Genomic DNA, 25391 nt, shown 5'->3' on the forward strand with positions numbered 1-25391 from the left:
TGTCACTCTTTATCAAGGACTCGTTTTTATTGATCCCTCGCTTGCTTGTCTTAAGGTATGCCCCGATGGGTACTTACAAGCCTTATATAGACGTGGCCTCGTTGGCGCTTACGATCTCCCGAAGTTTCGTAGGGAAGTGGCCGGTTGGGCGCTGATAGTCTTCTTTCGGGAGTGGCGAGGGTCGTCCTTGATATTCCTCCTTAGGTGTAGAAACGCCGGAGTTTGTCGCCGTTCCAGGCATGGACGAGGTTTTTCCCTTCCATGTTCTCGAGGTGGTATGCACCATTGCCCAACACCGCGGCGATGTGGTACAGTCCTTCCCATTTAGGGTCGAGTTTGCGCTGGAGTTTTGGGTCGGCGTTCTTTTTCAGCACGAGGTCTCCTTGGGAGAAAGCTCGTTCCCGCACCCTCGTGTTGTAGAAGCGTGCGGCGCTCTGCTCGTAGATGGCGTGCCTCATGAGGGCTTTGTCACGAGCTTCTTCCACAAGATCGACGGCCGTCTTGTGATGCTCTTCATTTTCGATGAAGGCGAGTGGAGTAGCTTCTTGGAGTCTTTCGACCCGAGGTGAGCGGAACTCTACCTCGGCGGGAAGAACTACTTCGGCGCCATACACCAAAGAGAATGGTGTTCGGCCTGTGGAACGGCTTCCGGAGGTGCGTATGCCCCAAACCACGATGGCGAGTTCGTCCTCCCATGCTCCTCTTGCCTTGCTGGCCATGTGTTCTACCCTTCGGCGAGTCCTTGGAGGATTAGTCCATTGGCTCTCTTGCATGCGCCTTTGCTCTTGGGGTAGGCTACGGATGCGAAGTGCAGTTTGATCTCGAGGCATTCGCAGAATTTAATGAATTCGTCGAACTGTTTGCCGTTATCCACGGTTAGCTCTCGTGGGACACCATATTGACATATGATGTTTTCCCAAAAAAAAATTATGGATGGCCTGTGACATGATCTTGCCGAGTGGCGCAGCCTCTATCCATTTGGAGAAGTAATCAATCGTCACCACGAGGTACTAGGCCCGAGAAGGTCCATTCCCCAGCGTGCAAATGGCCAAGTTATTGGAATATTCTTCAGGGTCGTCACCGGCGCGTGGATTGACTTAGCCATTTTTTGGCAAGCTTCACATCTTCGTAATATCGCGATTGCGTCTTGCACCATGGTGGGCCAGTAGAATCCATGTCGTAAAGCCATTGCTGCGGTAGCTCTTGGCGCAAGATGATGGCCGCATACTCCGGAGTGGATTTCCTGGATGAGCTCAGCCCCCTTGTCGGGGGTTATGCACTTGAGTAGCGCGGCCGCACCCTTTTTGTAAAGGATGCCGTTGAGGTGGACGTACATCTTCGCTTTTGCAAGCAAAGTTTTGGCACTTGGGCCTTCCGCCTCCTCATCCACCTCTCCTTTCAGGGCGCAGATAATTGGCGTCATCCAAGAGGGTGGATTGTCGATGACCATGCTGGTCTTTGAAGTCTCGTCAGAGTCATCAGCCTCTTCTCCTCTGGATGGGGCACGGATCACCTTGAAGAATGCGCCGGGTGGCAGAGGTTCCTTGGAACCGGCCGTTCGGGCCAATCTGTCGGCGAGGTGATTTTCTCCTCGTGGGATGCGTCGCGCCTCCATGCCCAAGAAGTACCGTTCCATATTGCGAACTTTTTCAATATACTTCTTCATCCTTTCATCAAGGCATTGATATGACTTGTCCATTTGGTTTATCACCAGCTGGGAGTCACCTTGGATGAGAAGGCGTCGAACACCCATGGCCTTAGCCAACCGAGTCCGAGAAGGAGTGCTTCGTACTCCGCCATGTTGTTGGTTGCGTTGAAGTCGAGGTGGGCGGCGTACTCCAGGATCTTCCCTTCGGGGCTGACGAGTACGACTCCAGCCCCGGCACCATTAAGGCGCTTGGAGCCGTCAAACCTCATTATCCAATGTGGTTCGGGGGGCCCGGTCTTGGGCAACGTCTCTTCGGGCGGGGCTTGCGGCGCATGTCACTCGGCCAGGAAGTCGGCGAGGACCTGGGATTTTATAGCCGTTCTCGCGGTAAGCTCCAGCGAGAAGGGAGCCAGTTCCGTTGCCCATTTGGCGATTCTTCCGGTGACTTCCTTGTCGCCGAAGACTTCTTTAAGGGGGAACATCGTCGGCACCATGATGGTTTGGCCCATGAAGTAATGACGGAGCTTTCGAGAGGCCTTGAGGAGGGCGTACGCGATCTTTTCAATCTGGGTGTATCGACCCTTTGCTCCTCCCAAAGCTTCGCTCACGTAATACACCGGGCGTTACGACCCATCTTCTTCCTTCACGAGGGCTGCACTTACGGCGACCGGAGTCGCGGCGAGGTATAGGAGCAAAGGTTCTCCTTGCTTCGGGCTCGTGAGGAGTGGGGGAGTCAACAAGTAAGTCTTGAGTTCCTCGAAAGCCTTTTGAGCTTCGTCGGTCCACTCAAAGTTGTTGAGGCCCTTCAGAACTTTGAAAAAAGGAAGACCCTTCTTGGCTGATCGGGCGACGAATCGTCCTAATGCCGCCATCCTCCCTGCTAGGCGTTGCACATCTTTGATGGAACGAGAAGGTTCCATCTCTAGGATGGCCCGGATTTTTTCCGGGTTGACCTCGATCCCCCGTTGGGAGACGAGGAAACCCAAGAATTTTCCTCCTCGAACTCCGAACGCGCACTTCTCGGGATTGAGCTTCACGCCGTATTTGCGGAGGTTGTTGAAGGTTTCTTGCAGGTCTTCGGGATGGGTACTCGCTGCTTGACTCTTGATGACGGCGTCATCAACATAGACTTCGGCGTTTCTCCCCAATTGCCCTTTGAGGATAAGGCTGACGAGGCGTTGGAAGGTCGCACCGGCGTTCCTCAAACCAAAAGGCATTGTGCGATAGCAAAAGGTTCCAATAGGAGTGATGAAGCTGGTCTTCTCCTCGTCTTCCTTTGCCATGTGGACTTGATGATACCCTGTATAGGCGTTCAAGAAGCTCAACCTCTCGCATCCTGCCGTGGAGTCGACTAGCTGGTCGATCCGCGGGAGAGGGTAGTCGTCCTTGGGGCATGCCTTGTTCGGGTCAGTGAAGTTGACACACATGTGCCACTTGCCGTTGGCTTTCTTCACCAATACCGGATTGGCCAACCACTCGGGGTGCCAAACTTCTTGGATGAGTCCGGCCTCGGAGAGCTTTGCAATTTCTTGCTTGATGACCTCGCTTCGCTCCGTGGAGAGTTTCCAGAGTTTTTGCTTCACGGGCGCCTTGTCGGGCCTTACGGCGAGTTGATGCTCCATGACGTCGCGTGAGACTCCTCCCATGTCGGAGGGAGACCAAGCGAAAAGGTCGGAGTTCTCCCGGAGTAGGTCGATGAGCTTCTTCTCGAGTTCGGTCGAGAGGTCGGCTCCGATCTTCACGATGCGTGTGGCATCGTTGTCGGAGATGCATATCTCCTTAAGCTCTCCCTCGGGAAGGGGCTTAGGGATGTAGCATTCCGGGTGATCGGACTTGGACTCCCTTGTGCCCGAGAGCATGTGGACGCTTTTGGACGCTTCTCCCTTCTCGGCGCACTTAGTCTCGTGGCAATATAGCGTCTTCCTATCGGAGGATTGCTCACCACGGACCGTGATCACGCCTTTTGGGTCCGGAATCTTCATGCATAGGAAGTTGTGGTGAACGGCGGCGCAGAGGTGGTTCAGGGTCGTCCTACCAAGGATGGCGTTGAAGGAGGCCTCCATGTCCACCACGTCGAAGCGCACGAGCTCGGTCCGATGATTAGTGGCATCCCCGAAGGTTGTGAGGAGCTCAATTTGGCCGAGTGGCTGGATGGACTTGCCTGCGACGAAGCCGGTTAGGGGGTAAAGTGACGGTTGCAAGGAACCGTTCTTGTATCCTCCTTGTGGCTCCATCAGCTTCTTTAGCGTGCTCAGGTACAAAATGTTGGCGGAGCTTCCGCCATCCACAAGTATTTTTTTGAGCTCGCAATTTGAGACGATGGCCGTTACGAAGAGGGCGTCGTCGTGTGGGAAGCGGATCCCCTTAGCGTCTTCTTTGGTGAAGGAAATTGGTACACTCGCCCACTTGGGTGGTGGCGTTGGAGTGAAGGTTCCGATGACGTTGACTTCGCGCGCATACTCCTTGTGTTGTCTCTTTGACCCCCGGCCTGTGGCGGAGCCCGCGGGTTCTTGAAACGGGAGGTTCTCTTCCTTGGGCGCAGGGTCGGCAAGGATGACATTGGCGGGGCGCGGGGCCTCGGGCACCTTCTCGTCCTTGCGTCGGGTCTGCATTCGTGCTTGGATCTTCACGAGCTGCGATGAGGGTATCGCACTCTTCGGTGTTGTGGCTTGCCGAGTTGTGGATGAGGCATCTTCCGACGCCTCCCTCGGCCCCGCCGAGGAGGCTTTTGGGGCTGCCAAGTCTTTTGGGACGAGTTTTGCCTTTTGACGGCAAAGATCTTTCGAGCCTGGTCGCCGGGCGCCTTCTTCCCCCGCCTCCTCTTCCTCTTGGAAGGTGGTACGGACGCCTGGGGCTGATCCGACGAGGGAGTCCCTTCGGGCGCGCCGCGTGGTGTGTCCTTCTTGGCGATGTCTCCATCTTCGCCCCGAGCGTATTCTTGCATGATTCGGTAGAGCTCTTCGGTCGTCTTTGGAGGATTGTGACTTAGAGCACAATTCACTTCTCCTTGGAGAAGCGTCGATCACGGTCGTCGAAGGCGGGTTGGCGATTTGGCTTCGGACCTTCGCAAAGCGATGGAAGAAACTTTAGAGGGACTCTCCCGGCCTTTGTTTCACGGCGTAAAGCTCGTGAGCTTGCACGGGTTCTTTGAAATTCCCCTGGAAGTTGGCGATGAAGACCTCCTGGAGGCACTCCCACAAATGCACGGAATTCTTCCGCGGGTTATAAAACCAGGTTTGCGCCATCCCGGTGAGCGCGAGCGGAAAAAGGTTGCACATTTCGGTGGGGCCTCCACCTGCCGCTCGTATGGCGGTGGAGTAGACGTCCAGGAATTGAAGAGGGTTGGACGCTCCGTTGTACGCTCGTATCGTCGGCGGCTTGAACCTTGGCGGGAAAGCTGCGTCTTGGATCTCCCGCGTGAGCGGGTTACAAGATGGTTGGCCCTTCCGGCTTTTCCGGCGACGTGATCCTCCTTCGTTGGGGTCGCTTTCGTTGCTAGAAGGGTCACTCGGAGAGGGATCTCGGCGTCTTCTTGGGGGGTCGGAGCGTAGGTAAGGATTTCTTTCACCGCCGACAAGGGCTCCGGACTCCGCTACTTGCTCGTTTCCGTGCACACTAGGATCTCGATCCCCGCGGGGCGCACCTTGAGGCGGAGCTTGGTTGCCACCTTGTTCGGCCCCGGCGGGGGGAACAAGGGGTGCTTGCTGGGCGCTCGCAAAGCGAGGTTGATTCGGAGCGTGTGCGACTTGGAGAGCGCCATGCGGCGGAAGTCCCCAATATGGGTGGTACCAAGGAGCTCCATGGGCGATCGCGGTGAGCGCTAATGGAGGTAGTCCTGGGTTGGAGGGGTCGTAAGCCGAGATTCCTTGGTTTTCCGGCGCAGATCCTCCTGAGGCCACATTGTTTCCCCTTGTAGGTTCCGAGGGCAAGGTGACCATCGGTTGCAGGGGAGGTGGCGCGAAGCCCATCGAACGAGGCATACCAAGTTCCGCGTCCCTTGCGAGGGCGGTAACCGCAGGTAGCTCGCCAATCCTTGCCACCACGTCGGTGAGGACCGAAGGACCGCCTACGACGGTTCCGAGTGCTTCAGCTCCTTCGGGGACGGCCGGGAGCGGGGGTGCGGCCACGACCTCTGTCGTGGCGCCCATGCTTGCGGCGGCGGCCGGATTGGTGAGAATTTCTCCTTCCTCGGGAGCTCTCGAGGTGCTTGCTTTCTTCGTTTGTAACCGTGTAGATTTCGCGGCAAGTTGGACACCCGATGAAGTAGGCTTCGTCGGTGCCATCAAATCTTTAATTGCGGCGAGGGTTCCCCACGATCGGCGCCACCGTTGTTGTTCTAGAAAAAAACAGGAGTACGGGGTGCCAATGCACGATGGCACAAATGCGGGAATAATATGTAGAGGGTGTACGCCGGCCTTATGACGAAGGTCGCGTACACTTGGGACAAGTTGACACGTCAATACTTTTTGAATAGGTTCGGTCGACCCTGCGGGTACGACTTAGTCCTATGTTAGGAGAGGCTTCAAGGGGGTCGTTAGCCAAGCGCTTGGGCCGAACTCGTCTTCCCAAGTCTATAGCGAGAGATCTCTAGGGGCCGCCTCAGACTTGGGCCGAACTTGTCTTCCCAAGTAGCGAGGTTGGGATACCCTCGAGACTCTAACCCGATCCCTCTACTTCGAGTTGAGGTCGTACTAGACGGCCCGGAACCTTGAAACTAGGCTTCCCAAGTCGCGTCCCCGAGGTCGAGTCGAGACTAGGCTTGACCCAAGCACTCGAGAGCGAGCTCCTTGAGTTGCTCTAGCCCTCTCCCTTTTGATTTTATTCCAATGGAGAGTGAATGATACATGCCCCATGGGGGGTATTTATAGCCTAGGAGTCCATGACAAAAGACCATGGCTACCCTTGAGGGAGAGGGAAAGTGAGGGTAAAGTGATAAATCCACTCCTAGAGCTTTCTTGGCCTCTACTCTAGCTCCTTTGACTATAGCATGGGGGGCTTGACTCTTTGACTCTTTTGACCGGTGCTTAGTTGGCATGGCTATGCCTTGTTGGCAATTTGACCGGTCTTTGGGATTCGTTGACTTGGTCGTTGCCACGTAGTATCGCGGCCCGGCTCATGTAAGAATTTTATTATATTACAACAGGGTATATGATGGAGTATACTCAAAATACTTGACTTTTAGAATCTCTACTATACTTGTTGGCCTTGGAACTTGAATTAAGGATTCTATTAAATTTGTAGGCAGAACATATATGTTATTGGCCTTGAACTTGAATTAAGACTGAGCGTTTGCATGCCTGCACGGTCCTAACTAAATTCTCTCCAAGAAATGCTAGCTCTCTCCTGCTAGCGGTTTCTTCTTTAATTAATTAGTGTATTTTGTAGGGACAAGGAGGAAGAGGAATAATTAGTTTGTTTGGACCCAATGCATGCGGGCGTGCTTAAGTGCTGCGTGTAATGTGGCACTAGTAGCTTAAACTACTTAAAATGGTAGCTAGTGTACTGCCGTTCTTGGATAATCAGTGGCTAATGAGCAAAGCAAATGCATGAAATGGTCAATGGCGCACATGTGCTTATCGAGCTAGCTAGGAAGAATCAAGTGTTTGATTAACCTTGCTGATGCTGTAAAGGAGAGCCATGTGTACGTAATCAAAATTACGTAAGTTTTACGTACATATAGATGGGTGTTGAATTAAACAAGACTAAAGTTGGGAGGCACAGGCTATATATGTAATATATATTACATGGCCTACCACCAACAAACCACATGCATCATATATATATATACACACACACACGATTCTAGTAATTTGATCATCGCCTGCAGCAGTAGTAGTATGGAATCAGATGCGTATTTAGAGGCTTTGTTTTGAGCAAAGGCAGGGCCTTTTCATACTTTTGTTAGATTTGCGAATCGATTGGGACCTCCTTTTCTATCTCTCTGTCTCATGCCTGCATGTTTCTAGAAACATGCCCTGAATGTGGAATGGTCGAACACCAGATTAATGATCGAGCAGTACAGCAGGTTCATTGTTTTTCTTCAAAAGATTCCTTAATTAAGGCCCATTTGGAAAAGAGAGGGCTGGGACGGCCCATTTGGAAAACTGAGTGTGCACTGCTATGGCCCTCCTCAATTTTAGGCATTACCATGGTCTGAAGAAAGGAGGCAAAAGGAAGTCCTCCAACTTAACATTGTACTAGCTAACCTTAGTTAGCATCTATTTCTTATAACATCCCTCCATGACTTATTACATTCAGCCCAACTATCCTTCTACCACAACTGTCCATGACAACCACAGGGCTTTTGCCCCTTGCAGGCTAATGGCGTTTGCACAAATATTTATAAAAGTACGTACGAATTTATATACAGGAACCAAATTTTGATTTCTGTGTGTGATCCCTGCTTTCAATTAACGTGTCTCTCCATTCGCAAATCCGACAACTCTTCCATTGTCCTAGTCCACCGTGCAGGCTGCCCTGTCAGATTTCTCACTCTTTTTGTGAAGGAAATCAAGAAGGCCTGTGAAGTTAGAACCGACTTAATTGGACAATCAAACGATTAACTTACAGTCCTGCATACATTGACATCTGACCTAGCTATCTATATAGTATATTTTTATATACCTAGACCAGATTAAAGAAAATTGCATGCATTAATCCATAGATAAAGCTAGCTAGCTAGGCTGTCACTGGCCGTTACCTGAATCTAGCCAGGAATCTTATTGGTTCACATGCATGCGACCAGCTAGCTAGCACATATATATATAAGTTCAAATGAGTGTTGGGAGCAGATGAAGGCATCTTCTTAATTTCGATATATGTACTTAGTAGTATTGCTTAAAAGCCTTAAATTGGACTTTTGCAATCGGTCTGTGTACTACCTGCTCCTGCTCGACCTATATATATGATTGACCCTTTTATGGGCTAATTAAGCTAGCTCATTGTTTTGTACTCTCCCTTCATGGTTCCAGCTAGGAGAATCGATGCTAATATATGATTGATGGGTCATCGATCTTCGAATCTAGCGTTCGATCGATCAGATGTTGTACTGCATCTGTTTGTAGTATATCTCTCCTGAAAATGCATGCACATGCATGCATGTTCGATTGTCCATATGCGTATATATTGATCCATCTCTATCTACCTGTTGTATTAAGATATAGCTACACGGGAGAGAGAGAGAGACAGGCTGTTAATTTTAATCCGCGCAGCTATCCAGTTTACCAAAAAAAAGTGCTAATAGATCACTCATGGAGAATATTGGACAACAAATTATAACGATCGAGTCATTTTAAGTGGGATTTACATGGGTAGTCTTGGAAGTGTAGCTGTATCCTAAATTAATAGTCGTCCAACAGTTTATAAGTTTATTACTAGTTGTCTGTAGATATATACTGTGCATTCAATATACACAGGTACTGATGGCTAGATTATCATTGTATACGGTCAAGAACATGTACCTGATTCATCGATCTAGCTTTCTAGTTACAGTATCATTTGATGGTTTATCTCTAGAGTTTTTAATCGCATCCAGCCAGATGTGTACTTTACAAGTGCATGCTCGATCCACATGGCAGCCAGCTAGCCAGCTTCATGTGTGCTGCAAGACCTAGCTGCTAGATCTTCTGTGTACAACACTCGGCAGCCGGCGCGGTGTTGCTTCCCGGAACCATCATCATCGATATATCGATCCTGTGCAAATCTAACATGTCGGCATGGGAGTAAGTAGCTAGATACTCTCTGCTGGTTATGGGAATTTAAGCATGATATGAAGCTGTGGCATCTCTCCTTAGATACTACACACACATGGATGTAGATGCTTAGTCGGTATATCCTAATTACAGGTAGTACTGCTACGTCTTTGTTTTCTACTAATTTGATGCGGCTGCTGCTGATCATCAGCTGTGTGGCAAGTGGGAAATTAAACCTGTGCTTGTCAAGTGCGACAAAGAACAAACAATGATCAATAATAGTACTCCTAGTTTTGTTCGATCTGTTGTGTTTCCCAGATATTCAATGTTTGCGTAATTGATGACAGTCTGCCCAATATAGCCCTTTTTGCTGGATATACTACTAAATGTGCATGTTTTGGTTGTACGTACGTACGAGTTTAGAATAATTTTGATCAAGAACCAACCTAGCTACAATCAAAGTACATATGTTCGTCTTGAATATCCAGGTGGATGAGTAAATTTTAGGACTTCCAATAAAAAGACCGCATGTAAAAAGTTTCTTACGTACGCTATAATTTTTGTGGCACATATATATATCATAGTAATATTTCTTTGGTCAAACTAATTTTGGTGCGCGAGAACTGTAATTAAACCTAAACCCTCATCAGCTTGTATATTCCTAATCTGCTTTTGGTTCGTGTAAACAACTCTTGATCAGTAGAATAAACTTGTCGAGGCTGGTCCAAGAATGGGATGACGCCTGGTTTGCTTGTCGTATCCAGCCGCCCTACGTCAGGGGTCTATACTGTTTTTCAATTGTGTTGTTGGGGAGAGAGGTGAGCTTGCATGTGTGTGCGTCGCTGGAGTGTTCCCACGTACCCATGCATGCAGTCAGTATAGTCAGTAGATAGTACAGTATGGAGTAAACAAAAATGGAAGAAACCTAGCTAGCTTGCTATACCTGATGGAGTTGATCAGGTCAGTGGTACGGTGGTACCAGCAGCTGCAGCACCCAGCCGGCGACTTTTCGCCGCCTCGATCCCCTCCTGGCCGGCATCGATCATGGACCATGGCGATCGATCGATGTCTATATAAAGGATAGACCGCTAGCCGGTTCTGTCAGTCGGTTAGCTAGCTAGCTGAAGAGTCAAGAGTGTACATCGACCACTAGCTCCAGCTACTCGCCAAGAAGCTAGAATCCATACATACATACATTTATACAATGGAGACTCCTCTGTGCTACGACGAATACAGCAGCAGCAGCAGCAGCAGCTACTACGTGTACAGCGACGACGACCGGGTCGCCTACACAGATCAAACACTAGTACAATACGGCCTCCCTCAGCCACCATTATCTCTTCAATATCCCAATTCCTACCATGACCACCAATCACTGTCGTCGTCGTCGTGCCATTACGACGGAGACCAATACTACTCCATGGCGGCCTCTTTCCAGCACCAGCAGCAGCTCCATTTCGGCGACATGGACCATTTCAGCGCCCTCATGGAAGCCACCTCCATTTCTTCCACCTCCACTCGATCTCCACATCCAGCACCAGACGCCAGCTGCTACTCATGGGACGCCACTGCGCCGCCAGCGGTAGAAGCACCGGAAAGAAGCAGCAGCAGCTCCTCCGTCGTCACCAGCACCGGCGGCGGCGGCGGCGGCGCGCCGGATCTGATCGGGGTGCGGAAGCGGCCATGGGGAAAGTACGCGGCGGAGATCCGGGACTCGACCCGGAACGGCGCCCGGGTGTGGCTGGGCACCTTCGACACGCCGCACGCCGCGGCGCTGGCATACGACCAGGCGGCGCTGGCCCTGCGTGGCCCGGCCGCCGTGCTCAACTTCCCCGTCGGCCGCGTCCAGGACTCCCTCGACGGGCTCGGTCTCGGGGGAGAAGACTCGCCTGCTCTGGCGCTCAAGCGGCGGCACTGCATCAGGAAGAGGAACCCCAAGAACAGCAGCAGGATGCCGGCCGCGGCGAGGAGGCAGAATCGGGAGAAGCTGCAGGAAGCCGCTGCCGCTGCGTCGTCGGCGTGCGTGCTGGAGCTCGAGGATTTGGGAGAAGACTACCTCCAGGAGCTGCTCGCCTTCTGCGATCCATGATCGATCGATGCCATTAATTCGCTACAGTCTTTGTCAGCTGCTCTCTGCTATCCTCAGGCGCTATCAGCTTAGAGCTCTCACGCTCACGCGCATGGCAGATCGAGTTCAGTCCATCTGTTTTGATAAATTTCTTTTTTTCCGATAATTTTTTCAAATAAATTATCTAAAATCATCACTTTTGAGAGTCATGGTTAGCCGGAACCACCATTTTTCAAATTTATTGCACAAAACCATCACTTTACATGCAAATTGTGTTGCGCCAAGCCCTAGTCGTATCCATTGGGGACGCCAGCCGCACACCGTGCCCAGTCATCAGGACACGTCTACCATTAACCATCATGTACTTTTCGGGCAATGTTGCTTAAACCCGCCACCTTGCCAAAATTTTTGCATAGAGAACCACTATATATGGATCATTTCAAATGTGTCGGCATGAAATCATCCCATCCATGCCACATCAAGAATCTCTCTCGAGCGCGCACGAGTGTATTTGTGTTTCTCTTCACTTTCAATCGCTAGCATGCCCTCATTATAAGTCCTCCTTCCTATCAATATGCATGCACACATGAGTGTATACTTCGCAAAAAAAAAGAGTGTATATTACATGTCCGTAAATTTTCATTAGAAAATATTGCTAATTGTACACAAAAATATCTATTCTAGATCCACAAATTTATGATTTTTTGCATAGATCACTAATTAATGTATAACCTGACAAAATATTACGGGTACGTAATATACATCTCTGTTTACATCGGGGAAAACAAAATCAGAATACTCAGCAATACTTTTTTTTTAATAATAATTGGGTTGTAAGGAGCCGAAGCTCCAAATTAAGGAAGTTTTCAACTGCTTGCTCCGTTCAAACTGACTGGTGGGTCTCACATGTCGCTATAACATTCTCTGCTTTGAACCACCTCGTTAGTGACGGGTGAGTCTATGCTATAAGATTCCATGTCGACACCTCTATGTTGTATATTGAGACACTTGTATATTTGCTTGTTTGTTTTTTGCCAAAAGGTCGACTGAAACATAGTGGTTCTGTTACAAAAATATCGAAGAGGTGAGCAATTAATGTTGTCCCTAAAAGTGATGGTCTTATGCAATAAATCTATAACGTAGTTTCTGTCCGGCTAACAATGATCCAAAAAATGGTGATTTTGGAGAAAAGAAATTATTTGGGTGCCCGAAAGAGACCCTCGTTAATTGGTCTCCACCAACTGATTGGTGTGGTGTGTGGTAGCCAAGCACCTCGATCGCATCGCACACACGCATGCTCCTCTGTTTTGTGCTTTAGCGGTACATATTAGCTGCCAAAGTTTCGAGAGACAAAACCACACGTGCACTTTAAAGTGATGAATTGAATAAGAAAGGCAAAGGTGTATTTAGTCATAGGAAAAGATTAATTTGGATGTTTTGTTTGGATGCAGGCGACTTAATTGGACGGCCGAGTCGACTAGGAGTGATCGCTCATACAAAAGAGAGAGAGGCCGGGAGAGATCGACCGATCAGTACGTGTAGAAAACAATTGCAAAGACCTTAATTTGACATTTCTTTTTGTTGATGGTCACACTCAGAGGACACAAGACGAAAAGTAAACTAGTAAAGTGAGAGAGGTACTACGTAGTACGTACGGAGTACATGCAAACACGAACAAGGCTGAAGCAAACGTACACACTGAGACTGAGACATCATACATATAGAAAACGAAACTGCCCACTTAAGAAAAGCTTTTCTTAAATGGGTTAAGAAAAGCATCCAAGTGTCATCGACCATGCAGCAAATGCAAGCAAAGCTGGCCACTTATTCGACGACCATGCATATTACTCATATCAGTTGGCAGCCGGCGAATGGGGAGGCGGCTTCGGCTGCGACGGGTCTGGCTTTGGATCCCGCTGCGGTTTGGGCTCAGGCTCCAGTGGTTTCGGGTCAGGCTTGGGATCTGGCTTGGGTCCAGGCTTTGGATCATCTCGGACGCCCACGCCATGAGCCAGGAGAGGAGCATTTGCGACGACAAGTAGCATGCCCAACAGAATGCACAGACAGCGTCGGCCTCATCTTAATTCTCGCTTTTGCTCAACTCACTCACTCACTCACACTCTCGCTGCAGGTCGGCTGTTGTTAAGCTTGAGCAAACGCATGGAAGTAGCTAGTGTTTATAGCCTAGCTGAGCCAACCAACGCAGGACATGTGTCCATGCTTGCATGCATGTCCTTAATTTCAATCACTTGTCAGATTTTTGCACCGTACGTCACATGTGGTGGTGAGTAGTACGTATCAACTTTTTATCGATCCATTAATTATATATATGGCGCCCACCACAAAGGAAAAAGAAGACGATGAGGACAATGTACGTACATGCATGCGTCCATTTGCTGGATATGCAACGAATGATCGACATGCATGCATTGTGCAAAGATCTGATCAGGTACAGGCGTACAGCCGACCCAGACCAGTGGCACTTACTGTACGCACGCATGCATGCACCGCGCCAAAGCACAATTAAAAGCTTTATACATGTCACGCATGCTAGCTAGCTCTTCGATTTATGCATGTCACGCGCTGCCCATTAATTCGACGAAACAGAGATCATCCATCGATCCATACGTTTCCAAACATATACGTGTACATTTGAATCTGTTCTAAATCAAATTTTGTTGAGTTTGTCTAACAAAACTAGCTAATGTTGCTAGGACTAGTATCAAATATATTTTCAAATTTCAAATTGCATTTGCTTGGTGGTGCATGTATTGATTTTGTTTTTTTACCTACAAACTTAGTTTGAGTTGACAAATCAATCTATGCATTCGGGTACGTGTGCGCGCGTAAGCTTGCACGTGCAACCAGACTACGTAGCGCGTGTAAGCCTATCAATTAATCTATGCATGCCAAAAAGAAAAGAAAAAATACAGTCAATCTGGAAGTTGCAAAATTTGACTTACTGTAGAAGAAAATTGAACAGTTTGAAGACTAGTACAACTGAAAACGGCCGGCCGGCGGTGACCAACTTTCTAATCCCTCCGTGTCTCAAATTTATCCAAAAATAAATGTATCTATACTTAAAAAATGTTTAGATACATGTAAAATTTCGACAAGAAACGGAAGGAGTACTACACATGTAGCTAGGTAGCTGTCTGGAGCACATAAATTAAAGTTCCAGGTGGGATTCCATATGGATCAAACGACTTGTCCATCGGCATCGCTAGCGCTGCTAATTAAAGTAATGCATGGTCGTTGCATGCACCATCGATCGATCGCTAACTTCGCATCTTATGTTCACATGCGAATGACAGCTAAAAACACAAACTTATACTGCTCCTAGTCCTATACATATTATTTATAGCTGGATTTAGTATTCCATGGTTGGGAGATGGAACAAATTAAGCATCTTTTTCGATCTTTTCTGTCTCTCTCGATCTAGCTACTGCTAAACTGTACTACTCTATGATCGAGTATTCCTCAATTGGAGGATCTACTTGCCTGATCAACTCAGCCTTCATTGCCTAATTAATCATCTTGGACTTTTCTTACTGCATCTTGAGACCTATCTATTTGTGCACTTCTTCAGGTTTTTTCTCGATCTCTAGCTCCTGCATGTACACCATCCTCCCCAAGTCCCAACTATAATTTTCCTCAATAAAAAGTCCCAATTATAATTTATATATCTCTATAGTAGTATAGAGACCCTAGTAGTATATATGCTTATAGTGATTGTTTCTCCATATATATTTTTGGTTTGATTGTTTGTCCCCCAGCTAGCCTTTTATCTTTGGAGGGAACAAGTTAATTAAGCTAGAGAGGTAGGTGGAGGGAGGCTATCAAGTGAAAGTGCAACGACTACAAGCTAGATCCACAGAATACAATACGACTAACTACTACTCCGTACTTGCTAGCTACCTCGCTGGCCCTGGTTTTGAATAAACCATCGCGATCATCATCACTGTACATGCACGCTCGACACAGACTTTGGGTGCGTTCTTTTCTGCGAGAAGCTGCCCCACCTAACTTCCTGCAGAAGTCGCATATCAAATTTAGCTAGGTTTTCAAAATAGTTTAGGTCAAAGTAGTTTGTTAGCCTAATCAAATTCAAATTTAGGTTACGATTTCTTCGGGAAGCTGGGTGAGGGCAACTTTTCGGAGAAGCCGGTACAGGAAGCTGAAAAAAACTGCCCTTTGCAATTAAGTAGTTTGATGTTGTCCCCGGCCGGTGTCTGAACACCCGGATCATTTTGTCCTGGCTTGTTTCCATCAAACAACACTATACGTACAGTTGTCAGATGACATGACTTATGTAAAATAATTACTACTTTTAGTTTCACATGACCATTGATCAAAATCAAATCAATGAAGAAGCTCTCAGTCGACCGACTAGCTAGATCCTAGACGTAGGATGAAAACGTACAATGATCGACTTGCTAGTTCAAATTTTTGCTCTAGCAAATTTATAAGCATTTGGACTTATAGGAGGTAATCATTCATCGGCCTGCTGGATGAAGGAATCATCAATCATTTAGCAGCTGAAATTAATTCTTTAGTGAATCTCGAGAGTTTACAAGAAGAAGATAAGTAAAGTGTAGTACTTTGTCAGCTGGCAACTACGTGCTCGATAATAACATAGAGTACAACGTACGAGAAAGAACAAGTTAATTAAGAGGTTCATCATCATACTATACTAGCCTATGTGCCGGGTTCATTGTATGTACGCACACTGATACACTACATATAACAGTAAGGGCGTGCCTTGAATATATGCACTTGCGCACTTGGCACTAATGTAAGCTAATTGGCTCTGTACGTTAAGACATGGAGACACTTGTTTATCCCTCGATTGTACCTCTATCCTATAAGGATCCAATCCAAGCATATATATAAAAGATACACACTACTAGCTGCAGAAGTAGTATGTGCTAGATTGATTGACATCACATAGTTTGCTACATGGAGGCATCGAGCACCTTTCCATCTGCTCCATATGCACACGCACATGCATTTCAATTCGCTGATTTCTCCTTGAAACAGCGGCAAGGGATCTAAGTATATATGTGTGAATTTTCACCTATATATGAATCTAAGAGGTGGTTCTCGAGTGATTTGGCGACTAGTTAATTTGCGATAATTAGGTACGATCGAATACGTGTGGTAAGAAACGGAATTGACCGGCCCGGTGGACGCATGCATGCATACGGGTGATGTGACGGCCAGGTGTACATATATATTGTCGTATCCAGCCGCCCTACGTCATGCACATGTATGCAAACTTTTCGTTGATCGGTCCAACATAATGTATAAAACCTATATATATAGCCCTGATCGATCGTTGGATCGATGGAGAAGTTGAGTAGGAGTATATAATTTCTTCTTTACTTGCTATTTTCTGTCGTCGTTAAGTCAGAGCTTGTCTGCCCTGTCCTCCAAGTCTAGCTACCCAGCCAGCATAATTAAGCTTCAACACCTCGATGGCTCGATCGGCCAGCTATGTATATAAGCAGTTGTAGACATACGCCGAGTTGTAATAGCCATTCTGCCCGGCCAGCTTAGCTTAGAGATTGCTTAAACAGAAATGGGTCCAGCAGCTAATCCTAATCCTGTTGAGTACTATGAGCACAGCTATTCTTTTTCCTTGTCCTCCTCCGACTCCGATCAACATCCTCATGCTAGCATAGACCACGACGAGCAGGACCAGCAGCTCATCATGGAAGCCGCCTCCACTTGTAGCAGCAGCAGAAGAAGCTCCGCGCCGGCGTCGCTGATCGGGGTGCGGAAGCGGCCGTGGGGCAAGTACGCGGCGGAGATCCGGGACTCGACCCGGAACGGCGCGCGCGTATGGCTCGGCACCTTCGACACCCCTCAAGCCGCAGCGCTGGCCTACGACCAGGCCGCCTTCGCCGTGCGCGGCGCGGCCGCCGTGCTCAACTTCCCCGTCGCCCGCGTCCAGGACTCGCTGCGCGCGCTCGGCATCGGCATCGGCATCGGCAACGGGGAAGGGGATTCGCCTGCTCTGGCGCTCAAGAGGCGGCACTGCATCCGGAAGCGGAGCCCCAAGCAGAGGACTGCCGGCGCCGCCTGCGGCAGGGATCGGACGGCGCCGGTGGTGAAGAGGAGAAGGAAGCAGCAGCCAGCGGCAGCGGCAGCGGCAGCGGCGTGCGTGCTGGAGCTGGAGGACCTTGGAACAGAGTACCTCGAGGAGCTGCTCACCTTGTCCGATCTGTGAGCCACCGAAGGCCATGGCCCATGGCAAGTGTCGAGCTTCGTCTCGTCGTCGTCAGCTCTTACGTAGGCAGACGGCTGCGTCTGTGCAAGCCGCGGTCAGCCGGTCAGCTCCAGTCCGTTTTACATGGGCTCTACTCTTTACTCTCAAAACGAACACTACCGAAAAGAGTCTCTGTGCTTTGGGCTGTTTTGTTCATAATTGGCCCATGACAATCGTCATGGCCTTTTCCACAGCAACAATAAATCCATCGGAGCTCCCAATACCAGAGCATCATTTTGTTTTGGAGATATAATATGTCACGAGGACACGATATGCTTTGATATAATACTTATCACAAACACAAGCAGTAGCTCACACACATAGCAGGTGCGTACGTACAACACTGCTGATTATTCCATGGATACTACTATACGTACTCCGTCTGATGGTTGCTTAGAGGAAGCTGGGCCGTCCATCAGATGGATCAAAGCATGCAGCAGCTTATTCCTTGTCTGGCGTGCCTGGGCCAACGACCGGCGGCTTGGGCTTGGACGGACCCGGCTTGGGCTTCGGGGTCGGGTCTGGCTTCGGAGTGGGCTTTCCTGCATCAGGAGCGGGCTGCGGTTCGGGTTTCGGCTTCGGTTGATCTGGTTGAGTAGGCTTGGGCTTCGGTTGATCTGGTTGAGTAGGCTTAGGCTTCGGCTGTTCTGGTTGAGTAGGCTTGGGCTTGGGCTGCTCTGGTTCAGTAGGCTTGGGCTTGGGCTGCTCTGGTTTAGTGGGCTTTAGCTTGGGGTCAATGACGTCTGCTCCGTCGGCCTCCGCTGCAGCCACAGCGACGACGAGCAGCAGCACAAGCAGCGCCGCCAGCTGAAGGAGAGACCACGGCCTCCTCATCTCGTGCCTTAATTTGCTTGATTCTGCTGCTAGCAAGTGTGTGTCCTGGTTAATCTCACTCTCAGATTTCTCAGTTGATCTTCCTGTGGAATCTATGTTTCCGTGCAAATGGCAATGAACTTGTCTGCGTATTTATAGCCACGGCGAGCCACCCCAACCTGGACGTGTGTCCATCCATCCACGTCGATCGAATTTGTATAAAATAAATTATATTTTTTTTTCATTCAAATTAATTGTTGCAGCTTTGGCTATGTACTTAGTACACACTAGAAAGTAATTCATTAAGCGTGTGATGATACGGGGATCGATATGATATGATCCACCACTAGCCCTTGTTGCATGCCCCTCTGGCTCTTCTCTTTTCAAACAAATAATTCATTAATTGAACTCCACTAGCCTTAGCTAGTTAGGCATGTGGTAGACCTGCCTGCTTATGACACGTAGCAGTTCTCTTTTTATGCAAAAAAAGCTTTGTGTAATTTAAATGAGGCAGCAAGATAACAGGGAAGTTCCAAGCCTTTGTATGAAGGGTTAATTTGTGTATGGAACTTTAGCGGCAGTAAGTACCTAACTTCGTCAGGGTAATAGATGCAAGTCGATCGATCTGCATGTGCTACATTGCATAACCATGAATACTACTTTCACTTACTAATATAAAAATACATAGTGCGAGCTCTGGCTAGGTGTTAAACGCCAATTAGAGAAGCATTATTCAATCATTCCTCTCGTTTTCTACTGAAAGCAAGTCTATCATGCTCATGGTGATATCTCTGGGGGCGGGGGGGGGGGGGGGGGGGGGGGGGGGATCGATCTGAAAGCAAGTTATACAGGTCCATCCATCCGTCGACACATCTTGCCAACATGCCAACACGGAGTAGATCGTTCGACCTAGCTAGTAGTGCGATCGATCAATGGCGATCTTACATATATTCTCTTCTGAAAGAGCAGTTTACCTACCTGCGCGTTTTACAACACATGCATGAACATATTAGCTAGCTAGGAGATCATGTTCCGCAGTGGCGCATGTCTCAATTTTTACTCGATCCATCACCACTCCAGCAGAAATCAAAGAGTATGCTGTAGTAGAATACAATAGGCTGAAAACTTAACTGAATATTTCTGTCTGCTCTGCAGAAAAACGGAAACAAAAATTAAATGAAAACATGAATTTAAATGGAAACTGAGGGCGTGTTCGGTAGTTCCCTGGCTTCCAACTTCCACAAACTCCACGCCGAACGCTTCAACTCCAAGAAGCCAGATCTGGGAAGCTAGACCAATTTGCTGTACAAAATTTGGAGCACCACTTTTGAAGATTCACGGACTTACAAAAGGGATCAGAATCCAAACCATGAGCACACCCCATGGATCAAAAGAGAACCATGCATGAGCACAAGAGTTAGCCTCGCAAAATAGTGTGTCACAAATTGATAATGCGTGTCTCTACGGACGATGAGAATCCTAGATTGAGTATCTTACTTAATACATCTCTCTGTTTCACTGACTCTGCATGAGCATCGATCGGGCGCCGTTGCAGTTTGTAAACGGGCATTGTGAACGCTCTTCAAACACACGGCGTGCTGCCTGAGGAACCTTATGAATTGCATCACCTTCAAATCTTCACTAGTGATAAGTCTAGACCCGTTTATTTATTTATTTTTACGAATACGACGGATTCGTTTTCCATTGCAGTGCTGAAATCTAGGTGTTTGCACATTGATCTTGTAGCGGCGCATGGTACGCAAGGCAGACAGCGAGGTTGTGGAGGAGAGGTGCAGCTTCTAGGACGAAAAGAGTCCATGCATGCCATTCTAGATCGATCCAAATGCCGAAGATCAATATCTGTGAGGTTACGGAATGCGGGTGAGAGGCTGAGAGCTGTCTCTGTCTTGTTGGGTTTTCGTCATAATAGGAGCAAGGCAGGAGATGCATGTATGATGGCGAGGTTTATGACAAGGAACACAGCCAAAGCGCAACAGGAAGTCGCCGGCAAGCTCGTCGAAGTCGCAAAGAAGGCGCTCAAGTTTCGGGAGGCTGACGAGGTGGACGGTGTCGTAGAAGCAAGCACGGATTTCCAGGGCCAGGAGCGCAGAATTGGGAGCGTCTATCTCTAGGACTGAGCCGGCAGAGCCACAGTGGTTCAAGGAAAGGAGCTGGAGCCGATTGCAAGCGCCGAGGAGGTCCGCGAAGTCGGAGCCGGTGAACCGGAGGTTGTGCAGGGTGAGGCCGGTGAGCCAGCTGAAGACGACGGGGCAGGCGGCAAGGAATGACATGAAGCGTCGTCCGAGGAGAAGACGCTGATCGTAGTTGACCATGAGGGCTGGCAGCTCTGTCATGATGGTGAACTCGAGACGCTCGGGTTGGCTCTGGAGAAGGAGAAGACGTAAGGGTCCATGCATGAGGTAGAAGGTAAGGCACAAGCTCTTGTTGATTATGGTCGTCGTCGTCGTCAAGGTTGGCACATCGTGGTCGGAGGAGCATGCAGGGGCCGGACATTGAGGAACCACCTGGTGGCGTTGGCGTAGCAAGTCATTATGGTATCCAACGTGTGAGGGAGAATCCTAGATTACGGCAGCAAGGTGGTGACGTCGATAACGAGGCTGGAGAGCAGACGATCGAGGGAGGCGCCTCCAGCGTGTGGCGACGGCGCCGGTCCTGACGGCCGTGTGTAAGTCGACCAATTGGAGGATGCCGAGGAGAATGTCGTCAGGGAGAGCGCTGATCCTGTCGTCATCAGAGCTCTTCTTCTTCTTCTTCTTGACTCCTTTTTCCTGCTGATCTATGAACGGCGTATTAATTGTACTCAATTCGTACTCGATCCATCACCACTTCACAAGGAATTAAGGAGTATACTGTGGAATAGAATAGGGCTGAAAACTGAGCTGAATCTTTTCGTCTGTCCCGCAAAACAAAGCTAACAAAAATTAATTGAACAAATGTAAATGAAACTGAAATTTGCATAAGAGAAACGCGGAAACGATTTTTTTCATGGCGGAAACGGAATCATAATCAAAACAACAATTTCTGACTGAACATTAGCTGAGATAAAAAAAATTGCCTTCTGTAAATGTGGAACTTATCGTTTTGTCTTATAACTCCTTCTTTCCATAAAGAATGGCACGTTGATTAATTATGTTCTTTACTGGGCCTCTGTGGGTTTTTTCTGTAAATTATGACCGTGTAAAAAAAGTAGTGAGATGATTAATTATGTTCTTTACTGGGCCTATGTGGGCTGGAGTGGACTTTTATGGGCTAGAGTAGTCTGAGAGGCTTTCGGTCTGGTTTGAAGCCGGCCAACCGGCTCAGTCTGAGTTTTCTTTTCTTTCTTTTGCTGGGAGGCCCAAGTAGAGCTGCAATTTTTTTACCCTACTTAGTTCAACCAAATGAACTGTAATTTTAAAGTGACATAACTTTTTGAAAAACTAGTTCATTTGTTTGAACTAAGGTGGGTCAACGGGTACACTGAGGATCCAAAATTTGCACCTCTAGGCCCAAGTCTGAGTCCAAAGTGGCCCACAACTCAGACTTAACATATGTTTCTAGAGTAATCAAAATTTCAAAACGACACAGAGCACAAGTTTAATTAAGTTAGAAATTCATGGACCATCGATCATACATAAAACGGGACACAAGAATAAGTAGTCACACATAGAAGATACATATGTATAACTTGATTACAATATGATGGGCACGTATACATAGCAGTGGCAGCCCAAGCAATACACACACCTTTCTACATTAGAGAGACAAGCTAGCCTCACAGCCTGCAGGTAGATGTCTAGATGAGACAGGAAATTGGTCATAGTGGCGTTACATTTAATCTGACAGCTGACTCTGCAGGTGATGAAAACGTGCCACTTATTCCTCTTAGATGGATCGATCGTCGTACAGTTGATGTTCATGTACGTGCATGCTCATCAGTTAAGGGTTTGCGACCCCGCGCGATCCGCATTCTTCACAGCCCTGACCGTGGCGGATTCGGGCCTAAGGGTTTGCGACCCCGCGCGATCTGCATTCTTCACAGCCCTGACTGAGGCGGATTCGGGCCCAGGAAGCGGCTCTGGGTCTGGCTGTGGGCCTGGTAGTGGTTTAGGGTCTGGGCCAGGCAGCGGTTCTGGGTTCGGGTCAGGCTGTGGGCCTGGCAGTGGTTGTGGGTTTGGGTCAGGCTGTGGGCCAGGAAGCGGCTTTGGGTCCTCTGGGCCTGGAAGTGGTTTCGGGCCCTCTGGACCAGGAAGAGGCTTTGGGTCCTCTGGGCCAGGAAGTGGCTTTGGGTTCCCTGGGCCAGGTAGCGGCTTTGGGCCAGCTGGCAGTGGCTCCGGTTTTGGGTATGGATCAGGGCGAGGGCGAGGGATGACGCCGGGCCTAGGTCTACGGTATCCACGGTCAGGAAGCTGTTCCCTGTCCCTTACTAAATCTGCTGCAGCACCAGACGCGGCAGCAGCAGCAATGGCGAGCGTGCCAAGAAGCAGGAGGAGGACTAGAGAAGAACCCCGCCTCATCGTCATATTGCTAGCTGCTAGATCCCCTTGTTGCTACTGGATCGAGTGCTCCGTATGCTTGGGTGTATACATGTATTTATAGGCACGGCCGGCTTGTGAATGTAACTTTCGAATGCACGATCTGTAGATCTAAAACTTTATGGATTTTGTTTGAGTATTTGTGGAGAAATATCTAACAACTTTATCTATCAAGCTAGTTGGGGCCGCGCATGCGCATGAGTATGATCAAGTACTACGGACGTATAGTTCAGTTTACCTAACCTATGCACTTGGCTAGCTAGCTTAATTATCTCGACTCTACTGGATGGAATCGGTGAAGATTTTTTTTGCCTGTACTTGGAATTAGGCAAACAATTAACGCCGGATCACTGGTTAGTGCGTTTTTCTTTTTAACTTTTAAACTGTACAGGTTTCGGATGCTAATACGAGCCCAAGAACCAGAGCAGCTAGCGTACGTACCGCTCGAGCAACGACGACGACGAAAAGAACTGGGATTTCTTGGTCGGGCCTTCACTTTTGCCAAACTTGCTGCTAAGTTCCTGGGCCTTCCACTTCTGCCAAATAGGCCGCTTAGCACACATGCATGCTGTTAGAGGCCTCAACTCCATATTCCTTGGCCTTCCACTTCTGCCAAATTGACTACTAAAACACACAGGCTGTTGTCACAAGCCTCGATCGACTCCAGGGTGCACAGCCCAACTCCGCAATTCTCCCCTCAGAATTGCATCCACCAAAAATGCTCTGGAGAGTTTGACTCTGCATGCATCTGAAACTACATCTTTTAGAAACCAGAGAGAAAGTAGAGAAACATGCATCTGAAACGCCTCGATCGACTTCTGAGGGGACACAAGAGGCAAGAATCGACATATATATGTATTTGAAGGAGAGGTAAACTAGAGCTGAAAAAGGAGATGACTGACTGAACAAAACAAAAACAAAAACAAACAAGGTGGTGCGGCGTCTCGTACGTTGAAGTGGGCGCTCCCAGGATCGAAGTGCACCACATTGGAGGGCCAGGAATTAAAGGGGAGGCATCCCCAACAAGAGCTTCAGCCTAGCTAGTTCTTTTGACCACCTTTCATCAATTACCCCCAATTAATCTGATTAACTATACGAATTTACTCACTTTCCTCAACCATGTACACAAGCTAGCTAGAATGAGCACAAGTGCATCGACCATTTGCTTTAATTTGCTTACGGTTTAATCAATCATTCCTAAACCCCTTTCGCTTGTTCTCTCTACTAGTGGAACCACGGCTCATGCATGGCTCAAATATGCGTTTACCACTTGAGTAGGAGATTCCTAGGAGAGAATTGTTTAAAATGTCGCACTGAACCTTTACATATTGCCCTTTGGGTGTCCTTAATTTCTACACACGATGTCAGGGGGATGACTCCGGGTAGGGTTATGACGACACAACTTTAACCGAGATAACGGAGACAAAGCCGGCATGGTTATGTATGCCGGCATCGTAAAGTCAAACTAACACTAAGCTGGCATCCTGGACGTATGCTGGCATGACCATATTGTCTTATGAGCTTGCAGGATAAGGACGAGCACCTTAATCTCGGCCCACGCCGAGATCTCTCAACGGTTTTATCCTGACCACGCTGCGGAGGGTAAAGCAGCGTCATCATTATCATGGAAAAGGCAGTCGCCGCTTATATACCGGTGCCAAGCGACTGCACAAGAGAAGCACCGAAAGAGAATCTCTGACGGAAGTCGGTAGAGGATAGCGGTAGTTTCTGCAGGGTGCCAGGGAAAAGTAAAGTTGTCTTGTCCCCTATGGTGCCACCGGGAGGGAACCAAGCCGCGTGCCCGGCGGGGTCCAAGGAAAGTGACGTTAGGACTCGGCCCACGTGTCAGTGTGACAGGGCGGCCTATAAATAGAACCTCATCCCTCTGTAGAAAGGCAGGGAGCACTTAGGCATTTAGGGTTTCCCCTTCTTCTTCTTCCTCCTCAAGAATACGGCTCAAGGAGCGCCATTTTAGAATTTGTCTATCTCGGCTAATACAACAAAGCAGGAGTAGGAGTCTTACCTCGACAAGAGGGCTCCAAACCTGGGTAAATCTGTGCATGTTTGTGTAACTTGTGCATGTTTTTTTTCATGTCCTCCCTCCTCCGGTTCCTCCATCGTCCATCGGCCCCAAGTTAAGCCATCCTATGACATCTGCCGTGACACCACCACGATAGTTGCCGCCCACCGTGGGGCCAGCAATGGCGCTGGCTGGAGTCTTCATGCGGATGGGAAGCTTTCTCGCCATCGGAGAGCGCGTGGTCTCCGGTTTGGTCCAGAGATTCGGCTCTCTGGCTTCATCGACAACAACGCGGGCTGCTTCAACGATGCACCGCTTCCCTGCGCGGGCCGCTTCATCAACTTC

At 48.7% G+C, this 25391-nt stretch overlaps 4 protein-coding genes across 4 annotated transcripts; 2 read left to right on the forward strand and 2 right to left on the reverse strand.

Moving 5' to 3' along the window:
• The first annotated feature begins 10543 nt into the window (after positions 1 to 10543).
• Positions 10544 to 11428, forward strand: LOC104584009 (ethylene-responsive transcription factor 2). The gene has a single exon (XM_010238086.1). It carries the CDS (start codon positions 10544 to 10546, stop codon positions 11426 to 11428), a length of 885 nt encoding a protein of 294 aa, XP_010236388.1.
• A 5338-nt stretch (positions 11429 to 16766) lies between these two features.
• LOC100830330 (ethylene-responsive transcription factor ERF094) lies at positions 16767 to 17671 on the forward strand. The gene has a single exon (XM_024460560.1). The coding sequence runs from the start codon at positions 16989 to 16991 to the stop codon at positions 17637 to 17639; it is 651 nt and encodes a 216-aa protein (XP_024316328.1). The 5' UTR covers positions 16767 to 16988; the 3' UTR covers positions 17640 to 17671.
• Positions 17672 to 17926: 255 nt separating this feature from the next.
• On the reverse strand, positions 17927 to 18620 carry LOC104583517 (alpha carbonic anhydrase 8). Its single transcript, XM_010235900.2, has one exon. It carries the CDS (start codon positions 18510 to 18512, stop codon positions 18120 to 18122), a length of 393 nt encoding a protein of 130 aa, XP_010234202.1. The 5' UTR covers positions 18513 to 18620; the 3' UTR covers positions 17927 to 18119.
• Positions 18621 to 22092: 3472 nt separating this feature from the next.
• On the reverse strand, positions 22093 to 23073 carry LOC104583518 (protein TsetseEP). The gene has a single exon (XM_010235901.3). It carries the CDS (start codon positions 23012 to 23014, stop codon positions 22427 to 22429), a length of 588 nt encoding a protein of 195 aa, XP_010234203.1. The 5' UTR covers positions 23015 to 23073; the 3' UTR covers positions 22093 to 22426.
• Between the last annotated feature and the right edge of the window lie 2318 nt (positions 23074 to 25391).

Source organism: Brachypodium distachyon, chromosome 3, assembly GCF_000005505.3.
Source record: "Brachypodium distachyon strain Bd21 chromosome 3, Brachypodium_distachyon_v3.0, whole genome shotgun sequence".
NCBI classification, from domain to species: Eukaryota; Viridiplantae; Streptophyta; class Magnoliopsida; order Poales; family Poaceae; genus Brachypodium; species Brachypodium distachyon.